General features: G+C 42.9%; 1 protein-coding gene across 9 annotated transcripts in view; it reads left to right on the forward strand.

Annotated features, from left to right (window-relative positions):
* TEAD1 (TEA domain transcription factor 1) overlaps positions 1 to 16,832 on the forward strand; it is a 258,092-nt gene that overhangs the window by 20,515 nt on the left and 220,745 nt on the right. For 6 of the 9 annotated variants that reach the window (XM_081278671.1, XM_081278665.1, XM_081278673.1 and 3 more), the window contains exon 1: positions 3,526 to 3,576. The exons of the other annotated variants lie outside the window; for them this stretch is intronic. In XM_081278671.1, coding sequence (XP_081134797.1) covers positions 3,541 to 3,576 — 36 coding nt within the window. In that variant the 5' untranslated portion in view covers positions 3,526 to 3,540. Of the gene's footprint in view, positions 1 to 3,525; positions 3,577 to 16,832 lie in introns of those variants that run through there. 9 annotated transcript variants of the gene reach the window in all.

Here is a 16,832-nt window from a genome sequence, read left to right on the forward strand (position 1 = left end):
TTAAGGAGAGTACAGTATTGTAGGGGTTGGTCCCCTCCCCTTTCCTCAGGGGCACCAAGAGAAGGGTGAAGAGTCCTGTAATTCACAAGGCAGGCCTCTGTGCCCCGAGGTAAACTTGGTTTCACAAAGGGAATTTTCATTATGGTCCTGTGGCTCCCTAACAGTGGAGACTTCAGGAGGCAAGTGGTAAAAGCTACCAAAGAAAAATCTGGACTGGAGCCACTGACGTCATGTCAGTAAATCTGTTGGAGGAGCCCAGCCGTGCAGCGTCTGCCAGCCAGCCCCTGCACTTTGGCCTCCCTGGTCACTGTTCTGACTGCTTCCTCCACCCCCGCCCCCCAGGCCAGCCTGTATTCTTGTTTTCTTTTTTCTTCTTTCTCTCTGTGCAACTGGGCTTGTGTTGAAACCTGAAAACTACCCCTGCAACCTGCCCAGTGCTCTTTGCCCTGTGTTGGGGGCGGGCTAAGGAGGCTTGAGAACCTTTCCCCAGGGGGTTTTCTCCTTGATGAGTACATCCCTGGGGACCAGGAGGGGAACAGCCAAGAGGTGCTAGATCCCGACACTGTACCTGTAGAGAGCTGTGCTCTTCAGTGCAGGGCTGTGTGTGTGTGCACCTGTGTGTGCCAGCGTGCATGCCTGTGTGTTCTTGTGCATGTGTGTGTGTGCATACCTACAGAGGGAGAAAGGGGAGGCTAGTCAGAGCATGAGTGGAAATATAGAGTTGCAGTCTTGCTGCGGAGGATGATTGAAGAGAATACGTTCCAGGGAGTTCTTTATTGCTCATTACTCATTGGTCAGCTAACCTTGCACTCTCCTTCGTTTGCAACTGGAAGAGTTAAATATGGAGCCACATGCTTCTGTACATCTTGGTTATTTGGAGTCACAACCCCAGATGGTCCTGAATTAAAATATTGTGGTGCTGAATCTATTTTTATGTCTAAGTGAATGACATCTAAAAATAAACCCTATCCCACCTGTTATCCACTTTTGGAAAGTTTGGATGCTATCAAGTCCCAGCCCAGGGATTAAGCTTTGATCACAGCTCCCCATGTGATACCCACATTCCACATTCCCCACGGTTGGCATGATGTTTTCATTGTTGGAGTAATTGTTGTCCTCGTTTATTGCTGTGAATATTCAGTGTGAAAAAGAGTGGAGCATAGGTTCAGATTGGTTTTGAAGTTCCTGAGTCTTCGGGTCAGAAACATATTAAAAGCAGTATCTTATCCATGAATCATAGGATGAGTCAGTTCCTGAAACCACTACAAGCCTCATAGTTCTTGGCTACAAGCAAAAGCAGGAAATCCAGGCTTCAATAACTTCCTTTCCCAGTCCTGGCTGTAGCCGCGGTGGTGGTTAGGTTCTGCTGCCTGCTTTGTAAAGCAGTAGGAAGATGTATGTCTGAGGAACAAAGGCTCTCGAGTCCATTTACTGAAACTGTTTATAATTTGTGGTCTTGATCTGAACGTCAGGCTGTGTTGGCACACCCTGTCTGCTGAGCAGCTCTGCACAACCCGGCCAGGAGAGGCGGCAGGCTCAGTCTAGGAGTTGCCACCGTGCGCGCACACACAGCCCGTGAGGTGTCGGTGTGCCAGCGGGTCCTAAAACTTGGGGTCTTGCAAGGGAATAGGAGGCAGGGGATGCCCTGAATTCCATATGCAGAGTTGCCCTGTGGACTTCTTTTGTTTGTCCATCCAGTTGGGAGTGGGAGATGGAGAGAGGGAGAGAGTGAACCAAAGACCCTGCTTGCCAGCCGCTGCCTGCCTGGGCTCTGGCCTGCCTTTCGCTTTTACTTGAATCTACTTCCTTGTACACAGAGTCTTTTTGTTGGTGGTGTCCCTCTTGGAGTGCTTCAGCCAGCCTTCCTGACTGCAGACTCACTTTGATAACTGTTCCATGGTGTTTTAAAGAGTAAAGGAGAAACACCAAGTGGTCGGTGGCCTCCTGGTGTTGGGGGTGGGAGGGGGTGGGGGGGTGTCAGGGGTCGTGGGTCTGCTGGGACTTTTCTCCTTTCGGAACAGCTTTGTACTTGCCAGGGCAGACCTGGGTGGGTGCTTCTGTCTGTGTGGGGATGGTCCTCACTGTTGCTTTAGGCTTTATTTGTGAATTTATGGACTTTTTCAATCTTGGAAAAAAGTCAAAATTGAGTGGCGAGTTTTTGTTTATTGACTCTTGTGTTTTCCTACGCTAGTGAGTGTTAGCTATGGGATTTTAAGAAAATGGGACTGAAAGGAGACCCCCCCCCCCCTTTTCCTACCAGAGGATTTTATGGAGTCATTGGAAGTTCTGATAGAGTTCTAAAAATAGAGTGGGTAGACAAGCCTGTGAAAAGCCACTGAGAAATAAGGGGAAAAATTGAGATGATGAGCAGTTATATACTGATGCTGTCTTTTAAACGGAGCTTGTTTCCAATTCATGGCTGGCAATTGCTTAGAAAGGTCAAATACTATTTCAGCCTTTGTGAAGAATAAAAGAAAAGCAAATGAAAAAGTTTGCCTGGCTTTTTAATGAAGCATGGCCAATTCAGCTCACAGCCAGGCTGTGGGCCGCTCTGCTCCTACCTGTCGTTTGGATTTTGCATGTGGGTAATTTTCTGTTCAACTTCAGTCCAGATTAAAAGGTTCTGATAAATTGTTGAGAAAGACAGGCTCATCTGGATTTTAGAGGTTTGCCTGATAATCATAATTTCTGGTAGCAGCTTTCCAGATTGCAGACCGGTTCAAAAACCCCCGAGTCTCATGTGAGTTTGTAAATCACTGTGAAAATACGTTCCTTTTATCAATGAGTGAAGGGTTACTTCCTAAACTTGGAAGAGATTTTTTTTTTCTTCCTTACATTGTAAGAGGCACAAATCCAATTATTTTTATTTGTCTTGCATTGATCTGAGAGTTAATGTCTTTTGAATGTAGATTTTAGACTGGGATTAGAAACTGAATCTTGAATTACTCACCCTCTCTGAACCAAGTTGTGGGGGGCAGGGATTGATTCGTTAATTAAAATCAATGTAAATGGATTTGTAAGCCTCCTGTAACAGATTATCTTATTAGCAGCCACACCGAGCAGCCCATGATCTGTGAGGAATGTACTTGCTGCCTTAGGTGAAATGGACCTGGACTGGTGGACTCTTTTCATAAAGCAGCCCACTGCCTTTGTGATCTTTACTTAATCTTTACATGGAACAGATTTTTTTCTATGAATGGAAAATTATTTTCCAAGTCTGCCCCAGAATGCTTGGGTTCCCTGTGTGTTGTGTGCGTGTCTTCACCGTGCGTCTGCCTTCCCTCCACCTGTGCCTTCATGCTTTTAGGATCTTTTCATGTATTAGCCAGCTTCTGCCCCTTCCCTAGCAAGATTTCTTCTGAGAACCCTCCTCTAAAGAGAAAAAGAGGAACCAGGAATAAATTCCTATTTGATAATAGCAAAACGCTTTTTTCTCTGATCCAAGCAACCAACAAGCAAGCTACAAAGAAGATGTTTATCTGTTATTTAAGGGTCTGGCTGTACAGCTGTGCTTCCTTGGAGTGATGATAAGAAGATAGGATGATACCTTTGCAAAACCCTGTGGCTTTAAGAAAGGTCAGAGTTCATTCAGCTGCTGTCAGTTATATCATTTTTTTTTGTAATTGTGTGGGACAGGTAGATACTGTCGATAGTAAGACCAGCTCACCCACCTTTTCTCTGATGTTTGGATCAAAGGGGGACTTCTGACCCAAGCCAAGTTAAAGTCTGCCTCCTGAGCATTTTGGGATTAAGGCAGTTATCCCGTGTCTTTGATGGTCATGGCTGCAGCTCAGGGAGACGCTAACTGGGGAGGTGATGTTTGACCCATGGATGTAGAGACGCATTGGTGAAGCTGCTTGGCAGAGGGGCAGACACAAAGCAGTTGTGCAGAGGAGGAGAGGAGACCTAGGGAATGACTTTCATTTGCCAGTGGGTTTCCATTTACTGGTTTTCCTCTCGTAGGAGGACTGGTTACAGTTCCTGATTCAGTGGTCTCCTAGTCGACCCCTTGGCCTTATAATAAACCCATATTCCCTTTCCTTTTTTCTTCCTTAGGTTAGTGGGAGTGACTTTCTGTTAATTGGAGTCTAATGGTCTCTGGCCAACTAACTTGTAGGGAAATAAGTGCTGCCTGATGTTCTGGAGAGGCCTGTTCAGCCAGGGCAGCCCTGTCAGGTAGCACACGGCTTCTGCTTAGTCTGTCCTGTGGCGTTGCTCCCTCAAGCATCTAAGGCTGTCCTGGACCCTGTTCTCCAGTAGGCGTTGGTCAAGGGGACATCATTTTGGTCTCTGGACTGCTTACCTAGCTGGGGAATAGCAAGAGGGACTAACCCCCACCCAGTGTCTTAGACTGGACCATTTCAGCATCTTTCTTCATCCTTTCTGCTCCCTGGGGTGCCTCGTGGTTTTAGGTTGTGTGCTAGGTTTGAGTGTGTGTGGCAAGTGAAGAATTTCCCGTCAAGCCTGGGGCCTCTAGAGAGTTCTAGTTGACTGAGCACCTGGAAAGAGGCAAGCCAGGTGTGTCATTAGACCTGAGTGTCCTGCCTGGTGGCCCCACCTCCCACTTCCTCCCCTCCCATTTCTGAGCAATGTGGAAGGCATGTGCTCTGTGGCCTTTGGCAAGTGCATCCTGATGATAAATCTGATTAATATATAGTGCACAGGCTGAAGCCTCCTCTGTCAGGGAATCTTGGACATTCAGTGGAAGTTATTAGCAATTGGATTCAATAGCAAATGCCTCTTTCAAGGACACCAATAAACATGGTGCCCACGGGGACAGTGCTAGAAACAAAATGCCTGTTTCCTTTGCTGTTCCCCGGATTGGGGAGGCGGTGGTGGTGACAGTGTATGAGGAGAATTCAGAGGAGACTTTAAAATTTTGAAATAACAGAGTAAGATTATTTCAGAGGACAGATTTTATTTATTTTTTTGAAAACTCTACATTCACCTTATTTGTTGGCATCTTTTGCAAATTTGAAATTTTTTTAGTTTAGTCTTTATGACATCATGTTTTTACCTCTTGTGCTTATGAAGTTTCGCTTGCATACATGGCAAGTGGAAATAATAAAGTTCTTTTTTTTTTTTTTTTCTTTCACTGAATTGAGAAGGACACAGGAAAGGGGAAGGATGTGGAAAGTTCTTGGGAGGTAAACGTGAGGGGTTCAGACTTTGGTGTGTGTTTCCAGCCATCACATAATCCACTATAGAGTGGCTGATATCCATGTGATGTTTGCAATGTGCATGGCTTTTTCTGTAGGTTGACTCATTTCTCCCTCACAGTGGCTTGGCTTTTGTAAGTAAGTAGAGTCTGAGAGTTCAGGAGGCTTGCCTAGGTCCACGCAGCCAGCAGAGCTTAACTGGAGTGGTGTTCTCCCCTTTACATGGCCTATGTTGTGGGGAAAGGTGACCTGGGGTGGGAGACAGGCAGTGTGATCTGACAACATTTCAGGAATGGTTTTCAACGACCAGTTCACACAGTTCTCTTTGTAGCACTCAGAACGCAGAAAGCGAGAAAGGGACTCACTCAGATGGTCTTCACTGGTGTCTGAGTTGGGCTAAGTAATTCATATCTGTCTCTCAGGGAGTCTTTTTAAAAAGCACCAATTCCTGCTATTCACCATGGATCTTCTAAACGGAATCTCCAGTGAAGTTGGAGACTTGCGTGGTCTGCAATCCGATACCAGGTGATTCTGAGGTGGTGTCTGAGTCCCACTTATTTCTAACCCTGTGCCCCATTACCTAGGAAAGTTGCATAGGATTTAGCTACTTGATGTTTGCTGGGAGCTTGTTAGAGCTCACGTGGTGTTATATCCTGCCCCAGGCCTGCTGAATTAGAATCTGCATTTTAACAACAAGACTCCAGACTCTAGGTGATTGGTATGCACCTTAAAATTTGAGAGCAGTACTATAAAGATAACTCGGGGGGAAATGTCAGGGAACACGGGGCGGAGGGATTATTCTTCTCAGGTATGTCATTTGTCTTTCAAATAACAAATCCATGCAGAAATTATTCTAAGTCAGATTTATCATTTCTTCCTTTATGGTTTCTAAGACTACTTAAAGACTTCTGTACTATGGAATTGGAAAAATGTCTTCCACTTAAAAATAGGCAATCATAATATACTTCATCTTTTGGATATGTTTAGAATTTGTTTGGGACGGTATGAGAAGTGAGGTAGGGATCCAGACTGAAAGGCTGGTGGCACTTATCCTATTCTTTTTTTCCTTACACTGACTTTTTTATCTGCACACTAACTTCATGTATATTCCAGTTACTCTAACTCTGTAATGTGTTCCAGCATCTCATAGAGCTATTCGTTTCTCATTACTCTTTTAAAGATCCCCTACCCCTACCTTTTCTCATTCGTTTATTTATTTAATGAACTTTAGAAACAGCTTATCTGGTTAAGAGATTTCAGAAGCTGTTTTTATTGGGCTTGCATTAAATTGTAGATTAGCCTTACTCTACTTTTTTTTTTTTTTTTTTTGTACACAATACCTCTATTTTGTTTATTTATTTTTATGTGGTGCTGAGGATCGAACCCAGGGCCTCACACATGCTAGGCAAGCTCTCTACCACTGAGCTACAACCCCAGCTCCTCACTCTACTTTTTAATATTTTTGTCTTTTCTAATTATATGAAGTAGTGCTTCAGAACATTTTCCAGTAATAGTCACATCGACCCTTGGAATAGATATTTTGGAAGTTATATCTTCTGTAGGGTTTCAGATTAGATAGCTTTCCACTTGCTGTTCTGTATCATTGCACCCTCTTTATTTCTTTCAGTAAAATTAGTCTATTATCTGATGTACCATCTAGATTGTAAGCCTCACAAGGGAAGGTTCTGTGTCTGTTATTTACCAATGTACTTGCTCAGTATCTACAAAATCTCTGTCATGTGAATGCTTCATGCATATTTTTAAATGGGTTGGACAAAATGGAACCTCATAAACCAGAGCCTCTGGCCTTCTAGGTGAAGATCTGTGACATGTAGAATTGTGTAGACTTAGATTCAGTTGCCTTCAGGATTGAACCCAGGGGTGCTTAACTCCTGAGCCACATTCCTAGCCCTTTTTATATTTTATTAGAGACAGAGTCTCTGTGAGTTGCTTAGGACTTCCCTAAGTTGATGAGGCTAGCTTTGAACTTGGGGATCCTCTTTCCTCAGCCTCCCAAGCCCCTGCGATAACACTGTACCCAGCGGGAATGTTTTGAACTATGAAGCCTGATTAAGTGAAGTGAATTCATTGTCTAGAGTGGTGATTGATGACCCAACACAGGCCTGCCCACCTGCAGGTCCTTGGGAAATAATGCTTGGAATCGCATCCTGCCACTTTGGGTTTAGAAACATCTCCCCATTTTTTTATTGTTCTTGTGTTGTTCCTATTATTAATATTTTTTTTTTAATTAGGGAAAATAAATAGTTTTGTAAAAAACTTTTTTTTTTTTTTTTTTTTTTTTTGTAAGTGGATATCCCTTAGAGAAATCAGCATCTCCTGTTAAAATCCTTTCATTTTAGGTACAAAGTCCCAACTTGAGCTCCTTGTGGACTGGAATGGAATCTTCGTTTGTTTTTATAATCAACATACAGGTGCTCAAAGATAAATTGCTCCAGTAGTGAGACAAACCAAATGATAAATATATAGTGCATTTGAAGTTATAAACAGAAAATGTATGTACCATTATATCTGCAAGGTAAAGGGGAAATAAGTTTTGTATATATTTTAGTTTCTGCTAGCGTTCTTTTTTCAGGTAGGGGGGAGGTGGTTTACTGGGGATTGAACCCAGGTGTGCTTAACCATTGAGTCATATCCCCAGCCCTTTTTATTTTATTTTATCTTTTAATTTGGAATCAGGTCTCACTAAATTGCTGAGGCTGGCCTTGAACTTGGCAATTCTCCTGCCTCAATCTACCGAGTCACTGAAATTATGGGTTGGTGCGGTAAGGCTCTGCTAGCATTTTTCAAAGTCATGTGATCTTAGAAACCTTTCCTCTTATAGTGGGAGAATTTTTAGAAATTGTCCTTCTTACCTCTCATTTTTCTTTCCCTTACCCTGGGATGAGAAGTGTAGGATATTTGGATGGAGTTGGTCAGTTATTTTACAGTATTATTGCTTTTTTCTTCTTAGTTTACAATTACTGTTGCTTTTTCTTCTTAGTTTACAATTTCAGCTCTGTATGTGGAATGAAATGAAACTCTAGTAGTATTTGAGGCCTTTGATTTATAAGGTGCCAAGGACTTTGGTTTGGAAGATTATAAGTAGTTCAGTTGATTATTATTTTTTTTTTTCAGTAAAAATCATTTTAAGGTCAATCATAGTAGCTCCACTGCAGGATTTTGTAGGCATCTTGCTCCATTTGAGGTTCCACAGGAGAAAGGACCTTGGACAAGACAAAGTGGGAGTCTCTTAGGCTCTAGCACAGGACTGCCTTTAGTTCAGCTTTTGAGTAAAGATAATGGTGGCCCCTCCTGGGGACCCTGTTGTTCCACCCCTTCTGATTCTTCCTGTGTACAGTGTACAATGTTTGAAGAGTGTTTGTAAGGCTGTTATGTTTTCTTTAATAAAAGTGCATTTATCCTTGTGTGGACAGATTGTGTTCTTAGAGCCTAAATTCGTTGAGAACAGTGGGAACTGTTGACTTAGATTTTTTTCTCCCCTTTTCTTTAAATACAGCCTTCTTCCTCCATTTTATCAGCTTTAAAACTATTGAAAGTCAGCCAAAAAAGTTGGTTGAAGGAGAAGGCAGGATTCTGGAGTGTTTTGAATTTTAGTATCTGTATTCGGAGAATGGTAAGTGTTCTTACTTTTCCAGAAAGTTTAGCAAACAAAACAAAAATCAAGAAGTCAAACCTAAAGTAGGCCTTTTCTTTTTATCAAGTAGGAGTTTTGGAAAATCAAACAGGGTAGTCTTGAACAAATGAGGGGCTGCTGTGTTGAAAATCTCTTCTTAGGGAGTAGTTGGGGCTGGGGGTGGGGGTGGGGGCGGGGAGGTGTCATGCCTGAGGGTTCTCACCCACTGTCTTTAGTTCTATAAGGTGGTGTTAAGTTTCAGTCCATTGTGCTGTGTGGTGGGGGTTCAGAGAAGATTTAGAACTCCAGGCATCAGTGGTGAAGGGAGTTGTGTCAGAAGGGGACCATTCCAGTCCACAGTGGTGAGTGATGTGACTGGGAGCAATGTAGCCTGCCAGACTTGGGCTGGGGGTCTTGAATTCCTACCGAAGCTAAAATAAATAAAATCGCATGGGGAATGTGAGCTTCTGGTGGCCTCCCGGGCTACATGAACTACACTCGACATAAAAAAGATGAATTTCTATAAGAAAACGATTTCCAGCGTGTGACAAGATAATGCAGGAAATGTAAACAGACGTTTGGTTACAGCACACTGCTGGAGGGCTGCCTGCCACAGCACTGGTAGACTCGCTGTCTCATCCCCAGCTCCCTCTGGCTGGCTCCAGAACCCTTCTTTTGATCTGCTCACAGACTTTATAACTTTATGACTGCAGACCTGGAGCAGATAGAGCCAATGGTGTTATTTTTCCGTGTACTTCCTTAATCCCTGGTGTGCCCTGCGGTGGTGCATTCTGTTGCTGGCGGTTGGGGTTGCCTCTTGAACACACCCTTTGTATGTTCTCCCCACGGTGCCATGGCAAGCTCAGGTGCCAGTGGTTCTAGGTAGTGCAGGGAGAGGATGTGGGAAATGGATCCTGCATGTTACTGTCTGGAACATCACAGACAAGGTTAATTGGAGTTTCTCTTTCTCTATGGGCTCATTCCTCAGACTAGTAGCGGCAGTACCTTACTATAACTCCTCCCTCCTTTTTAAAAAAATATTTGTTTTAGTTATAGGTGGACACAATAACCTTTATTTTATTTTTATCTGGTGCTGGGGATCGAACCTAGTGCCTCACACAGGCTAGGCAAGCGCTCTTCTGCTGAGCCACCACCCCAGCCCAACTCCCTATTTTGCATTATGTTTTTCATCTCTAGAGTGTTTTATGTCTTGAACCTACTTTGCTGGGCTGGGGGTGTAGCTCTGACTTAGCACATACAAGGCTGGGCTCAATACCCAGTCTCTCTCTCTCTCTCTCTCTCTCTCTCTCTCTCTTTCTCTCTCACACACACACACACACACACACACACACACAGATTAAAAAAAAAAGCACTATGGCCAAGTTCTTCTACTTGAGCTTCATAACTGAGCTGGGCAAGTATTATTAGTTGCATTTTGGAGATGGAGAATAGAAGCACAGAGAAATGCACCTGGATATGTAGAGTCCAGCAGAGACTGTTGAGTCTTTATTGAGTGCTTTTGTGGCCAGGGGCTCCTGTAGCAGCATTACTTTTCTCCCAGGCTGCAGTCCTGGGTGAGACTCTTCTCCATGCACGTTCTCCTGTGTGAAATCAGTTGCTTCTTTGCATTCCGCCTGAAGCTACGCTATCCTCCACTTGTCTGTGTTCCTCCAATTGCTTCTCAGATAATCTCCTGGCTCCGTGTATCCATCACTCTCATCTGGTTAATTAAATTGCTGCATCATCCTCACCATCATTATCTCATGATACTTATTTAGCCATTCTTGTGGACTGGCACTTTTCTTATTGCTTTGTAGTTCATTTAATTTTCATAATTATTTGCTGCAAAGTAGGTAGTATTGTCCTCCTCATTCAATAGAGAAAGAAGAGGAGTTATGGAGAATTTCTACATTGTTCTAAGTTACACAGCTATTAGTGATTGGAGCTGGGATTCAAACCCAGGCCACCTGGCTCTAGCTCTCTGCCACTCCACCTTAACCCAGGACTGCCATTCTCCAAAGATTCCTGTGTTTCTGCTTTATCACCCAACCAGTGGGCGCATTCTCAGGGTGGTCTCTGTATACCTTTCTAACTTGGTATTGCATAAGCTGTCCTTCCCACACAACAGACTCTCACCACTTCCCAAATGTGTGCCCTACTCTTGACATTTCCTTTAGCAGGACAGTTTCCCTCAGTAGAGAAGAAGGGCTTTGGTTCTCAGCTCTGCCACCATGCTGGCGATACATATGTGATATGCATGGACTTGGACAAGTCACTCAAGTTCACTGAGCTGGGCTTCCCTATCCAATTTGTGGGGATGTTGGCACTTAACCCGCTGGTTTGCTGTGAGATTTGAGTGATGCAAGTCATCAAAAAAAGACTACCGGGCTGTGGCTTTGTCTCAGTGCTAGAGCGTTTGCCTAGCACATGTGAGGCACTGGGTTCGAATCTGGATACCACATGAATATGAAAATAAATAAAATAAAGCTATTTAAAAGTTTTTGTTTTTTTTTTTCCTCTCAAAACCTCTCTATAGTTTCCTTAAAGCATGCTCCTCCAGGAAGTCTTCTCAGGTCTTTCCCTTCTTCACCAGAAGGGGTCTTTACTGTCTTTGGTCCAAAAGTATAACAGTGGTACTTTTACCATCCAGAGTATTTTTACTATCTTTTATCTTCCTGCTTCCTCCTAAGCTATAAGCTTTTCCAGGGTGGAGTGTGTGGCATGAACATCTTTATATTCCCCATAGTACTTTGCATATAATAGACATTCAGAATATCTATCTATATGAATATATATGAATATATAAATGTATAAACATACATAGATACATGTATATCTTTATGGAGTGGGTGCATTAGAAACCATGAGATTCAGTTATTTGCTCCCTTAAAGAACTCTGTGAGTGATGCCCAGCCTGAGTTGACCTGAAAGAGCATCCATGGTTCTGGGTTCTGCTTTTTATTCTTTTCTATTCTAGCTGGAGATTGACCCCTACCTACTTAAAATCCAGGTTTACAGGGTAGTGCAAATTTGCTAACCATCTTCAAAGCAAATTGTCTAAAACCTAAATCCCCTGTAACCACAGTGGCCCTGGATGTGTTATTTAAAAAAAAATAAACAAACAAACAAAAAAAAAAAAACAATGGCATGGATTTTAGAACATGGACAAAGTTATACTGGAAGAACTTGACTTCTGCCAAGTTAGAGACATGTATTATATTTATCTTCTTTTTTATGGCTGTGTCAGCATTGTGGTTGGCATGTTTGGGGGATTCTTTCTAGGTACCTAGAGTAGAGTAAGATGACAAGCCTCCTGCTCGGGACAGGGAGAATATGTTGAGGCTATCCAATTTAGTATGTAGAATTTGCTGGAGGAGTCACTTTTTTTCTGAGGAGTTGCAGACAGTCTAAGTGTATGAGGTGAAGTGGCCTGCCTCGCATTAACCACGCAGATGGGAAGGCCTCAGTTTCTCTCCTGAGCCTCTTGGTCACCCACCCCTCCATCACACCACACACAGTTTCTTCCACCTTTTCCAGGGTGGAGTGTGTGGCATGAACACACTAGGTATGTAGTTCAGTGGTCCAGTGCCCCTGAGTTCAAGATTCCCAGTACCAAAAAAAAAAAAAAGAGAGAAAAGGTGAGTTTGCTTCCATATATGTATCCTTATGGGATACCCCTCCTAACATTCCACAACAATTGACTAGCTCTTGCTTCTCTCCAGAGGTATATACTTCAGAGGTATATATATGATTTAGAAAAGCATGCCCCGCTCCAGCAGCATGGTACAACAAGCCTTCCTCCCAGTCCCTTAGTTCTCCTTACTGTTCTTTGCATCAGCACTTCACTCTGTGTTCTGTGTGCTGGATTTACCACACTCTCTCCCTCTGAGCCCCTTGAGGGCAGGAACTGGATCTTATCTTTGTATCCTGCCTGGTACATAGGAGCTCAAAAGCATGCTTGCACAAGTCAAAGAATTTAGACATGATAGTGGCGAACATTTACTTAGTGCTGTGCTGTTTTATTAACAGAAATGAGTCCTAGTTCTGGTGTTGCTCACTCATCTTTGGTTATCTTCAAGTTGCCTTTGTGGCCAGTCTCCCAAGAAGAACATGCAATTGAGTCTATGGATGCCCTGTGTTGGCCCTGTTCTTTGCCTTTTGTAGTAGATGTCTGGGGGAGATCTGTGGAATGTCTGAAGGAGTGAGTGGATGGATCCTCTGGGAAAGAAAGAGGTGGACTGGGCTAGACGTCCACGTAGCTTTTGAAGCTGAACTTGATTAGCTTGAAGGAGGGATGAAGCAAGGGCGAAGCTGACAGACACTCTCTGGGAATCCACCTTTCTTTTTAGTCATTTCTGTTTTGGAAAACCAACAAATTTTCTGAACCGTCCTGCATTTTCCTAGATCACAAGTTTTTACCCTGCTCTTCGGAATCCTTGAATTCTGCCACTAAGTTTCAGTCTAAAATGAAAATGGTCTTGTGGTGTCAAATGTCTCCCTTCAAAATCTGCTTATAAAAATAGTTGGTGTCTTTGTAAAGTGATGCATTGTAGAAAAGAACCCCAAACACTTAACCTGGTGAATGAAAACCCATATGCTAGATTAGCAAATATGAGGAAGAACAATCCTTTCAAATACTTGACACATACAGAAATGAAGAAAATTTATCCATTACCGAAATAGTGGTAGAAAGGATCGCAGAAACCATGGTTTGTGTACCCGATGTTAACAAAAGTTGTGTGATACACATACAAATTCTGTTTATGATGTAGCTAGCCTTTTGATAATGGAGGCATGCATACAGTATACAAAGTATGCATTATATGAAGATGTGTTTCTCGTTTTTGCTTTTTATGCTCTTTTTGTGTGGTCAGTAATTCTTATGCTCTTACTTTTTCATACCAGTTTGTTGACCACTCAAGGAAAAGTTAAAACTACAAATATTTCAAATGAGATGATAAATCCGCACCCCCCCCCCCGCCCGTGACTCAAAGAAACTTCATTGTTCTAAACCTCTCAAATATGACATTACTTTCACTTGTGTGTCTTGTAGAATTTTAAAAAATTAATTGAGTGAGTTCCATTAGGCAATACAGGCTGTTCTTACCATGCTTACAAAGGCTGATAGAGTATCAATGATGAAATTGAAACTTAGTCAGCGATGAAATTGAAACCTAGTTTGACCTTAATGTGTGAAACAAAATAAATTTGGATCTTTTGACATTTTGTATGGGTATCTGTTGGAGCCTAGCATCAAATGTCTGGGGATGTTTAGAGCTGATTTCCTTGGACATTGAATTATAAGATACATTTTAACAGTATTTTTCTCCAGAAGTAAAAAGTTTACACTGGTAGAGGAAACCACTCTTCAACTCCCTCTTAGCTGAACATTTCCTAATAAAAAATACTATTCAACTAAAATTTCCTGTTGCTCTGCCTTTGAGAAGGGTTTAGGTTAGTTTAATTGAATGGATTCCTGAAGCTACAAGTAAAAGGTTAAATTGATACCATTTGCAACTTGTAATCTGTACATCAGGGTTTTCTGTATAGTATTAAGTAGACAAAGTAGAATTATTAGAAGTTTGATTTGTGGTTTAAGCTATGTTCATGAGAAGAGTCTCTTATTGTATTTGTAATAAATACTGTTTTGCACACTGGGGTTTATGTGTAAGATTTCCTCTGACAGGGTGATCTGCTTAAATTGTTTGAAAGCTTTCATCTTCAATATTCCCAGTGCAGTGGAGCGCTGGGCTGCAGCCTGCTGTGGGTGAATTGGAACCTTGTCATTGAGTGTCTCTGACCTGGCTCCTTGTGGAACTCTCAGGATCCTCTGGTGTGCTGGACATGTCCTGCTGGCATTGGTGAGCTTCCCATGCTTGAGTGGGAGGGCCACCAGGCAGTGTGGTAATGGGAGTCTCCCCCTCCATAATGGTCTTCCTGGAGAGGGACAGGTGTTATCCCCATTTTACATTGATGGGAAAAGCCAGCCAGAGAAAGGCCACATAGTGGGCCCAAGGGCATCTCTTGACCTTGACGCTAGCACTCTTTGCAACGTGCTGTGTTACACTTGTATTAAATTGCTGGACTAGGAAGAGATCTCTGATTTGTAAACTTTCTCCAAGTTGATGAGCATTTGAGATTTTTCCAGAAAGATCAAGCAAGGAAAGAGCTACTTGTGGCCCTTGTTTTTAGTGGAACCCTCAACCAGCAGAAGACTTGCTTGCTCATGTGGCTGGTGTTTAGCTCTTTTTCCGTGGAGGAATGCAGTTGGTGTGTTCCTGTAAACACTCCGAGCTGAGACCTGGGATTCCCCCTTCCGCTCCTCCTCGTGCTTTTTGCTTTGGCAGTCGGCCAGCTGCTTGCTTCTATGCCTCAAAAACATCTCTCCACCCAAGGACATGGTGGAGCTGTCGAAGCCATTTTAAGGTGCAGGTTCAGATTTAATGAGGGTATCGGAATTACTTTTCACAAAATCTGTGCACCAGAACTCTACTACTGCACTCACAGGCCTCCTTCTAAAACTCAGCCACCTCACATGTAGGTGATTCTTGCCAGACACTACCAATGTATTTTTAATGCATTTGCACATCTAACCTGCTTAATTTCTGCTTTTTAAAACACAAATGCCTAGAAAGTAGAGGGGGGTGTTTGCTGGAGAAAGACAGGGTGATACATGATGAGGTAGGCACATTTAGAAAGCACATTAAACTGGGTTCCTTAGTCCTAATGCTCTCTTTGGATCAGAAGGTCAGTGCTGTCATCTAGCACAGCAGGACACTGGTTATTCACATTGTGACTTTTGATCTTTAAGAAGCATGTGTCTAGTGAACTCTTTTTTAAGAAGAGTTCTCCTTGAACGCTTAAGAAATGTTGAAAGAATTAAAAGTTCTTCTTTTTTTTTTTTTTTAAAGAGAGAGAGAGGAGAGAGAGAGAGAGAATTTTTAATATTTATTTTTTAGTTCTCGGCGGACACAACATCTTTGTTGGTATGTGGTGCTGAGGATCCGGGCCGCACGCATGCCAGGCGAGCGCGCTACCGCTTGAGCCACATCCCCAGCCCAAATTAAAAGTTCTTATGTTCAAAAGTATTGATTAGTATTCACACTGGAGGACAGTTTTTCTGGAAGGTTACCGGCAGCATGGACTCTCATGCTACATGCTGGATAACAGTGGTTTTTATTTTAAAGAAATAAAATAAAAATAATTTTAAATAATAAAATTGAAATCTGTGCTCTTGGCCCCAGCTCTGTGCTAGCAGTTCCCAGAGTCCCTTAGAGGATGATGAGTGAGGATACAAATCTCGGCTCTGGCAGCTGCTCCCTCCTAAGTGTCTGTTTGGGGAAGCCTTTGTGGGTGTCAGCCTTGTGGCTTCTCATGCTGAGGATCAGTGCTACCTGTGATCAGCTGGCCTTGTGGTCAGAGCCCAGAGCTCCAGCCCTCTCCGTGGAAAAGGCATCTTCAACCGGGGTCTGAGCAGTTGTGTGCACCTCTTATGGATTTCAGATTTTACTCTGGTGAAGCACTTGAACCCTGATTGAGAACCTAACATGCCTGCTATTTGTTAAGAGACGGGATTGGTGAGGGGAATAGGGATTAGTGCCAAGGACAGTTTTGTGGGTCAGAGACTCTATCCTGCTGAAGGAATTAACTCCAGTGATCGAAAACAGCTTTGATTGGGGTGGGGGTGGAGGAGATTTTCATACGCTGTTGGCAGGAGTCTAGGTTGTACAGCTTTTCTGGAGGGCATTCTGACAATAGGGATTAATGTGTCAGATGTGCATATTCTGTGACCTGACAGTTCCACTCCACGGAATTTATCCTAAGGAAAGAAGTGTGCGAGTATGTGCAAGGATATTCCCCACCACACTTTTTATTGTAGTGAACAATAGGAACTTTATTAATAGAGCAATAGTTAAGTAACTTCCAGTAAAACCACACAAAGGAAGATTATAAAACTGGTGAAAAGATGAGGCCAACTGATAGGTGTTGTGGAATGAAATTGAAGCAATTATGTAAGTTATATAGGTCGATGTGTCTAA

Source organism: Spermophilus citellus (assembly GCF_964194105.1).
Source record: "Spermophilus citellus genome assembly, chromosome: 2".
Lineage (NCBI taxonomy): Eukaryota > Metazoa > Chordata > Mammalia > Rodentia > Sciuridae > Spermophilus > Spermophilus citellus.